A 10,268-nucleotide genomic window follows, 5' to 3' on the forward strand; every position below is an offset into this window, starting at 1 on the left:
TGAATTGCCCTGTGTGTGAAATTTGCTATACAATTAAACTTGTCTTGCCTTGCTTTGCATAGTAGCCTTGTGTTAATCCTGTAGTAACCCTGTAATAGCCCTGTTTTAACCCCTTTAGTGACCATGTAGTAGTCCTGTGTTAACCCTGCAGTAACCCTGTAGTTACCCTGTGGCACGTCTGTAGTATCCCTGTTTTAACCCTGTAGTAATGCATTGGTTACCATGTTGCACCAACGTGTTAACCCTGTTGCCACCTTGTAGTAAGCCAGCAGTCTGACTAAATAAGGTATGACAGGACTGGTACTATGCCTGGCTGGCAGTCACATGGCTCAGAGTGCATCAGTGCTCTCAACAGAGGCGTCTTACCAGGGACATTAGTCACTACTCTCAGGTCTGAGACGGGGATCTGTGGAAATGTGTGAACAGCGTGTGGAGGTGGAAGCTGGACAGGCCTTCCTAATTGAATGTTTCCTGTATAGTAGCAGCGAGATGATTTGACAGGGTAAGGGACTGTCTCTCAGACAGCCATGCTGGCAGCTTAACGAAGAGCTTATCGTGGCTCCGCTCTAGGCTTGTCAGGTTGATGTGTGGAGGTAAGCGCTAAAACGATCTGTTTGTCTCCACCATCACAAATATGTTCAGTGAATAACAGACAGCTATATAGTTATATGACCGTCCTGCTCCCCTTCAGCTCCGACCCGCTGCTACTGTATAGATCTTTTTGGTGGAACTGTGTTTGATTGTGTTTTAGGGTGAGTTGAGAGCTCATAACAAAGATATAATGTTACAATGTACTTATTTTCTTTTATCTGACACGATGTCCTTTATTTTATTTGGCGCAATGATCTGTGCCAATTCCATGACCCCCTTGTGATTCGCCTGAACATGTGTACACAGTTTTATAGATCTGCGCTCATCTTGAAAGTATTGGCGGTGCAGACATCTATTGACTTTGTGTCTGGTGCTTCATTGAGAGGCTGGAGATGGTGTTCTCTCTCTCTCTCTCTCTCTCTCTCTCTCTATCTCTTTCTCAAAGCCACTGACAGTAATGCTGGTTGTGTGTGTGTGTGTGTGTGTGTTTCCTCACATGGTAATAGAGGTGAGAGAGAAGAATAAGGACTGTGTAGATAAGTGTCTGTTCAAGGCAGCCTCCAACCCCCTCATTCAGCTGTCTGACAGGCTGGCTTGCTGGCTGCTACATTAACACACAGTATCTACCGCTCTCCTTAAGATATGCTTCTGAAACCCAGTCAGGCGGAGCCTTGGCACCGTCTCTCCCCTGTGAGAGCTTTTCAGTTTTACGCCCGTCTGCGACCCGGGGTTTCTGCGGGTTCAGCCGTGAAGTCCTACATAGGGCAATGCAAGTGTGGTTATCACGGTCCAGGTAGAAGAAAAGTAAGGCTGGGTGTTCCTGGTCGCGTTGCTAGTCAGAGGACTCCTCCGAGCATGTAGGTGAGGAATTGGAAGTAAGGCAGTTTGGCAGGAATTTCAGGGGACACGGGTGTCCTTCATCAATCTCTACGTAGACTCAGATCAGATGTTACACGACGGACGTGTCCGGAGCTGCTTTTGTGGTTTTATTCATGGCGACGTTGTGACCTATGCTTCTTTGTTGGGCTTAACAGGTAAGGCAGGCATTGCTTGGCTAACTCCAGGCTGTTGTTTTTGTGTGTCTGCAGTGCGGGCCCCAAGGGGGACAACATCTATGAATGGAGATCAACCATCCTGGGGCCCCCGGGTTCTGTGTATGAGGGGGGGGTCTTCTTCCTGGATATCACCTTCTCCTCTGACTATCCTTTTAAGCCACCAAAGGTACTGTACGCTTTAATCATTTTTATAGGTTTGTGGTGTGTCTGTCTGTGTCTGTGTGTGTGTGTGTGAGAGCCTGTGGGGGGGGGGGGTGTTAACAGTTAACAGCTCAGTAACATGAACGTATCCGTCTGCATCCCAAAGGGCACGTTATTCGCTGTGAGCAGGGTCATAATGGTGTTGTTTCAGAAGCAGCCTGTGTGTGTATCGCTCCCACGAGGTCAGGTCTGAGAGGAGTTTCCCGGGGTCATCGGTGGAAACCCCAGGGCTGGTAAACCCTTGTGTTGCTGACTGACAGTGGCGCCACCTGGCCGGCAGCCCCCTTGATGCTCCACTGCAGTACTGTACTCAGCAGCAGTTGGACTACAGCATCCGGCTCTGATATCACATGACTGAGGGGACCAGGGAACCAGAATGACCCTGAGCCGTTTAACACAATGCTGTTATTATTGAGAGAGAGGGGGGAGAGAGAGGGGGGGAGGCAGCGGTGGAGGTCTCGGTCTCAGTCAGATGTGTCTGTGTGTTTCTGGGTGTTAAGGGAAACGTCCCTATGTGTGTCCCAAGAAGCCGAGCTAAAGGTTAGAGCACTGCGAAGGGGATAGGATGCACCATCTAGGGGTAGTGCACTTTAAGCCAGGTCCCAAACAAATCTGCTCAATGAAGTGCACTATTGAAGAAATAGGCTTCTGTTTAGGGTACAGTGTGTTAAGCAATGCAGGGGGCTGCGCTGTCAGAGCCATACTGAAGTAGCAGCTTTTACTGTATTCTCAGTAATAAACGTCATATTAAGGTCATGAAATCAACATCTGGATACAGCTTTCTGCTGTATGGAGAGGAGTGGAGAGGTTCCACTGTGGAGCCACCATAGTTGTTGTTAGAAGCATATGAAGAAAGAGACAGATGTGAATAGGGCATATCGGTCACAGAACTGCTTTACCACTGTGGCTTTGAGTGGATGTCACATTGTTTGCACTGTCCAGACGTTATGTTATTAAGAAAACGTCCTGTTAAATTTGCCTTCATTGGTTATGAATAAAGGTAATGAAGACTGAATGTAGCTCGTCTGGTTTCTATTACTATGTCAAATAGATGGCACAAACAGTTTAAGGAGGGAGAGTGAGAGAAAAATGTGAAAACAAAGTACAAGAGCAGACCCAGGGGCAGGGTAGTCCCTTCTGTGTTCCTGATTACTTAGGGGTGGCGAGTCTCTTGCTTGACTCCCTGTCTCCCTGTCTCTCTCTCTATCTCTCTCGCTCTCTTTTTCTGTCTCTCTCTATCCCTCTAATGTCAAAGCCATAAACATTCTGTAGCTTCATTAAGTCCATTGGGTGTGCCTGGTCCTAATTGGTTTTCCCTGCAATAAGTACCACTATGGATGGTAAGAGACTGAGCAATATACTTGATATCACAGATCAAGGCCCACCTACCAGAGATGTTAAAATAGTCTGAGCTACAGAACAAGGCCCACCTACCAAAGATGTTAAAATTGTTTGAGCTACAGAACAAGGCCCACCTACCAGAGATTTCAAAATAGACTGAGCTACAGAACAAGGCCCACCTACCAGAGATGTTAACATAGACTGAGCTACAGAACAAGGCCCACCTACCAGAGATGTTAAAATAGACTGAGCTACAGAACAAGGCCCACCTACCAAAGATTTCAAAATAGACTGAGCTACAGAAAAAGGCCCACCTACCAGAGATGTTAACATAGACTGAGCTACAGAACAAGGCCCACATACCAGAGATGTTAAAATAGACTGAGCTACAGAACAAGGCCCACCTGCCAGATATGTTAAAATAGACTGAGCTGCAGAACATGGCCCACCTACCAGATATGTTAAAATAGACTGAGCTGCAGAACATGGCCCACCTACCAGAGATGTTGAAATAGAATGAGCTACAGAACAAGGCCCACCTACCTGAGATGTTAAAATAGATTGAGCTACAGAACAAGGCACACCTACCAGAGATGTTAAAATATACTGAGCTACAGAACAAGGCCCACCTACCAGAGATTTTAAAAGAAACTGAACTACAGAACATAGCCCACCTACCAGAGATGTAAAAATAGACTGAGCTACAGAACAGATGTTAAATGAGACTGAGCTACAGAACAAGGCCCACCTACCAGAGATGTTAACATAGACTGAGCTACAGAACAAGGCCCACATACCAGAGATGTTAAAATAGACTGAGCTACAGAACAAGGCCCACCTGCCAGATATGTTAAAATAGACTGAGCTGCAGAACATGGCCCACCTACCAGATATGTTAAAATAGACTGAGCTGCAGAACATGGCCCACCTACCAGAGATGTTGAAATAGAATGAGCTACAGAACAAGGCCCACCTACCTGAGATGTTAAAATAGATTGAGCTACAGAACAAGGCACACCTACCAGAGATGTTAAAATATACTGAGCTACAGAACAAGGCCCACCTACCAGAGATTTTAAAAGAAACTGAACTACAGAACATAGCCCACCTACCAGAGATGTAAAAATAGACTGAGCTACAGAACAGATGTTAAATGAGACTGTGCTACAGAACAAGGCCCACCTACCAGAGATGTTAGAACAGAATGAGCTATAGACCACGACCCACCTACCAGAGATGTTAAATGAGACTGAGCTACAGAACAAGGCCCACCTACCACAGATGTTAAATGAGACTGAGCTACAGAACAAGGCCCACCTACCACAGATGTTAAATGAGACTGAGCTACAGAACAAGGCCCACCTACCACAGATGTTAAATGAGACTGAGCTACAGAACAAGGCCCACCTACCACAGATGTTAAATGAGACTGAGCTACAGAACAAGGCCCACCTACCACAGATGTTAAATGAGACTGAGCTACAATTTCTATACCAAAATCCTTTGTGTTTTTATGCTATTTTATGCTATTTTATTCTATATGTTTGGACATTAAGAAAGGGAAAGGATATCAGGTTGAGGTGACTACAGTGCTTTAGGCTGTTAGATGTAAATTGGAAATGTTCTAGCTTTGCAATGCTTCTCCCTCCGACTGTACATGCTGAAATGTTTAGCTGGTGAATTACAGTAATGTAATCCATGCATGCTTCATCATTGACCCCACTGTTAACACTGTAGCTTATCTCTCTGGCTGGCTGAAAAGAGAGAGACTGTGCGTACACACCAGGCCTGCAGAACACTAACGTGCGTTGCACATCTGAGAGTCAATTCACCACTGATTTTGAGGCAGAGCAGTCTGCAGCCATGCCCAAAGCAAAGTAGCCCGGTATCGTTGCAGGAACTTGGAGAAATTCTGTCAGAGGTGAAGGTTTAAATGAGCATGTAGAACGTGTAATTTTAAAGTAGTCCAGTCCCTGAACGTGGATTGTAGCTTTACATGTTTAATCCCAGCCAGGGCAAGTCCTGGCTAAAAAATATCAAGCATATTATGTAGCTTAGTAGCTATTGATAAGCAATTCATATTCATCTCAATTTCATCCCTTTCAAATCTGGGATGCACTTCTAAACACAACTGCATTAGTTAGCATAGTTAAAGCCTTTCCTAGGCTAGAAATGCTAGAACTAGGCTTGCTAATCCTAGCTAGCGAGTACATATTTGCATATCATACAAGAAAATAAATTGTTTGCTTAGAAACCATATGATTTGTCTAGTTAATATTCTTAAACCTCACCACATGAACTTACCACTAATGTCAATGTACACTTTGTACACAAGTCTGCATATATTGTATTTTACTTTATCACTTATGACTGCACTGTTGAGGCTGTTTTTGGAAACCAAGCATTAAATTGCCAATAATGCTGTTGTTAATGTCTAATGACAAATATACTTAAACTTGTTTGGTCTACTTTGCCAAATAAAATTGGTCTGTGACTGTGTGGTTTGGTTCACTCGACTCTCAGATATGTGATTTATGTCATTATTTTTCAGGCAAGTGGTGTCCATGTACCTGTACCTAAACATTGTCATAATTCCCTCCTGTTCTAAGGTCCATTTTCCAATTCAGGATCTAAAATATCAACAGCAACAACCAGGGCATACTGATCTTTCTGTCTGTGTTCCTTCTAGTCGGGACATATATCTAATTTCTGTAGATTTTTAGGCTATTGTAACATCCAAACTGAATTGTGATCTACTTTGTGTTGTTTCCAAGGTGACCTAGATCTACATCATGTTGTTTCCTAGGTGATGTTAGATCGACTTTGTGTTTGTTCCTAGGTGACGTTCCGTACCAGGATCTACCACTGTAACATCAACAGTCAGGGGGTGATTTGTCTGGACATCCTGAAGGACAACTGGAGCCCCGCCCTCACCATCTCCAAGGTCCTGCTGTCCATCTGCTCCCTGCTCACAGACTGCAACCCGGGTCAGTGACGTGTCAGTCAATCATTTAGACATGCTACTGTGTGTCACCCAGAAGCAACTGTGACGGCTATCAAACAGGAACCCTACTTTTCATCTTAATGATTGCTTTTATTTCTACTTTACTGAAGTCATTTATCCACATTTTAAAACCAAGTAGTAAGCAACTGTCTGTGCCTGCATTGAGTTGGTGATCTAAGGCAGCCCTCTCACAAATGACTGTATAACAATTGACTAAAGACTCTTGCGAAAGACCCTCGTCATTCGTGTTAGACTGAATCAACCTTGTTAATCTGCAGCTCATCTCCCTCTGTTGTTGTCTGCCCCTTCCTCAGCGGACCCTCTGGTTGGAAGCATAGCCACTCAGTACCTGACCAACAGAGCCGAGCATGACAGGATAGCCCGACAGTGGACCAAGAGATACGCCACATAGAGGTCATGACTTCTGACCCCATCCTGTCTGACCCCACCCCAGCCCCGCCTGCAGTGTGAAGGTCCCGGAGGCGACGTCACATCGTGCAACAAATCTTTATAGCCTTTACAATACGGACTTCTGTGTATATGTCTGATTACTGATTCTACTCCTCCACCTTTTACCCTGTCACGAGGACTGGGTCTGAAGAGAGACAGAGAGAGACAGATCTCAACAGGTAATGTCTTATGTCAGGTAGCGTGACGGCGTCTCTGTCTGCCATGATTGTTCATGGCAACACAGAGCGTTAGAATGACGTCATCTGTCTGAAGACAATGCCCAACAACAGGTAAATGTATATTGGAGTAGAATTTTGTAGCTGTAGATTTTAGTTACAGTATGTTTAAATGCCTCTACTTGCAAGTCTTGCTTCTTTGGGATATTAAAAAATAAAATGTATTTTGTGATGTAATAATAAAGGAAACTATTCCTAAAGTCTCAACCAAATATTATGGTGCATTTTAGCCTACTCCATTATCTGTATGAAGTTAAAGAAGAAAAGAAGAAAAAACAACTAGATGATGTAGATTAGTAGAGATGTCATTTATATGAAAGCCAGACACCCATTTCCAGTTATGTGGTTACATTATACTGTTGTGACTGTTTTACCATTGTCGATTTGTAATGAAAATGAGATTTCATTTAAACCTTTTTGTAGCTCAGCAAACGATGAGCCACCAATGTAACATCCCCCAAAAACACAATAAACTTGTCCCCAAGGGTAGAGTTGTACAGTGTAAACTCATGGGTGATTGACATTAGCAGCTGGCATTCTATAACCGGATGAGTAACTTTTGATCCAAACCTTATGTGCCCTGGTCAAAAGAAGAGCAATGCATGGGGGACAGGGTGCTGTTTGGGACACATCATATAGACTAGGAAGCCACCAAGACAATGACATTATTTTACATAGAGATAGTCACTCAGTACTGCTGATATGCAAAGTGCCATACCGTTATCTCTAGGGAAGTAGAATATCAAACACATTTTACTCTTTTAACCTTATGAGGACTGATGTCTCGAGGAAAAGATTTGTCAGATCGACCAAGACTTGAGGTGAAAATGCAAGATTCACATCGGGGGGAAACTGGCACAGCTCCCTTTCTTTTGATGCAAAATCCTATGGAGAACAAAAACCTATTGAGGGCTGGTAAGATAGAATGCAAGGAAGCTGGTATATGCTTTTGAAGTAAAATGGTGCAGCCGTGTTAGATTTTGTATATAAGCTGCAGTCGTATTGTTGTATCTCTGTTAGGCAGCTGTCTTTTTTTCAGTGTTTATTGAAGTGGAATATTTCTGCATTGTCTCGATCTCTGACTTGTTTGATGAACAGTTTAGGTGTTGGTCTCTGAAGAGTAACTGCTGTCAAAATGTTCCTGCCGTTTCTTTTCTACTATCTAGCCTGAACCATGGAGTGAGAAATAGATATCCTCTAGCCTGTATCATAATGTGTCAGACAGATAACCTGGAGATGGAAGGAAGAATACCTGATACCTAGTGGGGCTGTAGGAAGGAGTAAGCCAACTAGGATGTGGGTAGTTTATGGAGACCTTTCTCGCCCGTGTGATAGTTAGACCATACTTGTGTGATTGCCTCCTTGAACTGCACATCTCTGGAAGACGCTCATTTTCCACACGTTATGGTCCTGTCTGATATTCAGCTTTGCCTCATGATAATAGGTTGACTGATGTTGCTGGTTTAATCAATAGTTATGATAGAATGTTTGAAGAAAGTCAATAATTTTTTGCAGCGGGGTTTCTTTATTATATCATTCATGAGTCATGACAAATGTTTTTTATATTTTGTAGATAATTGATTTGTCGCCTAGTCTTCGTGCCTTTTCAGCAAAACCTGTTTCCTTAAAACTTTCTATGGGACGGTAATGCTTATGGGGAAAAAGTCTGGTTGCAAATCTGGACAAATTACCGCATTGTGCGGAACAGTAAATCATGCTGTGTATTTCAATTTTGACTGGTAGGACCACATGAGGGAGACAGAGTAGAAGAAATGTGAAGCCTGAGGAGAGAGTAATTACATATATTAGCAAAAATAAAAGGGTTCACGATGATAAGGGATATAGACAAAGACTAAGGGAATCCTTATGGCTGGTTTACAGTGGCATAGAGGCCATGCCTGAAGGTTCAGCAGTGAGACACCCCAGAGAATCAACTCCCACTTGGCCCATGACTAATGACAGCCGTCATGCTGTTGCTGAGAGGAATTCAGTGGAGCCTAAGGTATCCTACACCTCTGTCTGTGTATATGTGTGTCTGTGTGTCTGTGTGTGTGTGTGTGTGTGCATGCATGCATGTCTGTATTCAGTGGAGAGGGAGGCCTTTCCCATATCTGGACCCTACCAGAGAATGTCTCCATCCAGTGAATATAGATGGGGGAAATACTGTATCTCTGCCACTGTGATAGATGACAATGGGTTACAATCTAGTGGAAAAGTCCAGACAGTTGTATTACTGACTGTCCATAAGATCATGATGGGGAGCTGAATCTCACTTAGTTGTTTTATACATGGCATTCATTTTAGTGCCTTTTTAGACGATGACAGAGAGAGTAAATGAGAAACGAAAGAGAAATGTGCCTTATTTTACAGAATCATTTACATAACGTTTCGACTCAAATTTGCATGTACCCAGGAAACCAGTGGAAAGAAGGTCGTGGCTAGAAATGAGAGCTATGGGTGTAGAGCAACTTGACCAGACCATTATCAGTGACCAGATGTCTGTTGGTAAGGTCAAATCATTATGTTTAGCTATAAAGTACCTGCTGTTATCTTGGTCTTCCTCTGTCTCAATCACACGTGGAGAAGGTCTGTGCGCCAATACACCCAGCTCCGAATCAAATTAATAGGTCATCTGCAACTACTTTGTTAATTGTGGTGACGGGTCTGGAGATTTGCATATTCATAATTAGAATCCTATTTACTTCCTCTTTTTCACCAACCACTGAAATTATCGGCAGAGTCATGTTCTTTGTTATCAATAAGTAGCCTACAAGTTGCAGTGCATTTTCTGTTAGAAGCAGGGTTAAGGTTAGATATTAGAGGTCAGGTTTAGGATTAGATGTTAATAGATTTGTTTGAGGGTACTACATTTTTGGTCCTCACAAAGAAAAACAAGTGTGTGTGTGTGTGTGTGCATGCAGGTGTGTCTACTGTTAGAGGATCCCGCCTCATGTATTAGTCAGATATTAGTGTTTAATAGGCCTTGCTTGTGTGTTACTCTACCCTTTGTGTGTGTCTGTGCATTTTTTGATAAAAAGAAAATATCTAATGTGCTCTTTCTGTGAGGTTCTTTATTCTTTTTTCTAAAGATTATTAGTGTAGAAAGGATCACTGAAGGACACAAATTCTAAGCCCATGCTGTAGTATGTGTACTATGATGGATAGTGGAGTGACAGTGTCTAGGATTGTTGCTCTCTTGGTTGGCTTAAACCCCCTTTGGTTTCCATGATATGGTGACTGATTGGCTTTAATCCAAGAGTGTCCCTTTCTGCAAACGATTTTAAGAGAAAATAAACCTGGAGTGTGTGTGGGTGTATCTGACCAACAGATGGCAATGTAGCCACACTTTTTAGTTTCTAGCTGCTTAGCCAGATAGGACCGGATTTGCTT

At 43.3% G+C, this 10,268-nt stretch overlaps 1 protein-coding gene across 2 annotated transcripts in view; it reads left to right on the top strand.

Annotated features, from left to right (window-relative positions):
• ube2e3 (ubiquitin-conjugating enzyme E2E 3 (UBC4/5 homolog, yeast)) overlaps window positions 1–7,372 on the top strand; it is a 34,517-nt gene extending 27,145 nt beyond the window's left edge. For both annotated transcript variants that reach the window (XM_010880107.5, XM_010880108.5), the window contains exons 4-6: window positions 1,680–1,812; window positions 6,028–6,175; window positions 6,507–7,372. In XM_010880107.5, coding sequence (XP_010878409.1) covers window positions 1,680–1,812; window positions 6,028–6,175; window positions 6,507–6,604 — 379 coding nt within the window. In that variant the 3' untranslated portion in view covers window positions 6,605–7,372. The remainder of the gene's footprint in view (window positions 1–1,679; window positions 1,813–6,027; window positions 6,176–6,506) is intronic.
• The last annotated feature ends 2,896 nt before the right edge of the window (window positions 7,373–10,268 follow it).

Source organism: Esox lucius, chromosome 16, assembly GCF_011004845.1.
Source record: "Esox lucius isolate fEsoLuc1 chromosome 16, fEsoLuc1.pri, whole genome shotgun sequence".
NCBI classification, from domain to species: Eukaryota; Metazoa; Chordata; class Actinopteri; order Esociformes; family Esocidae; genus Esox; species Esox lucius.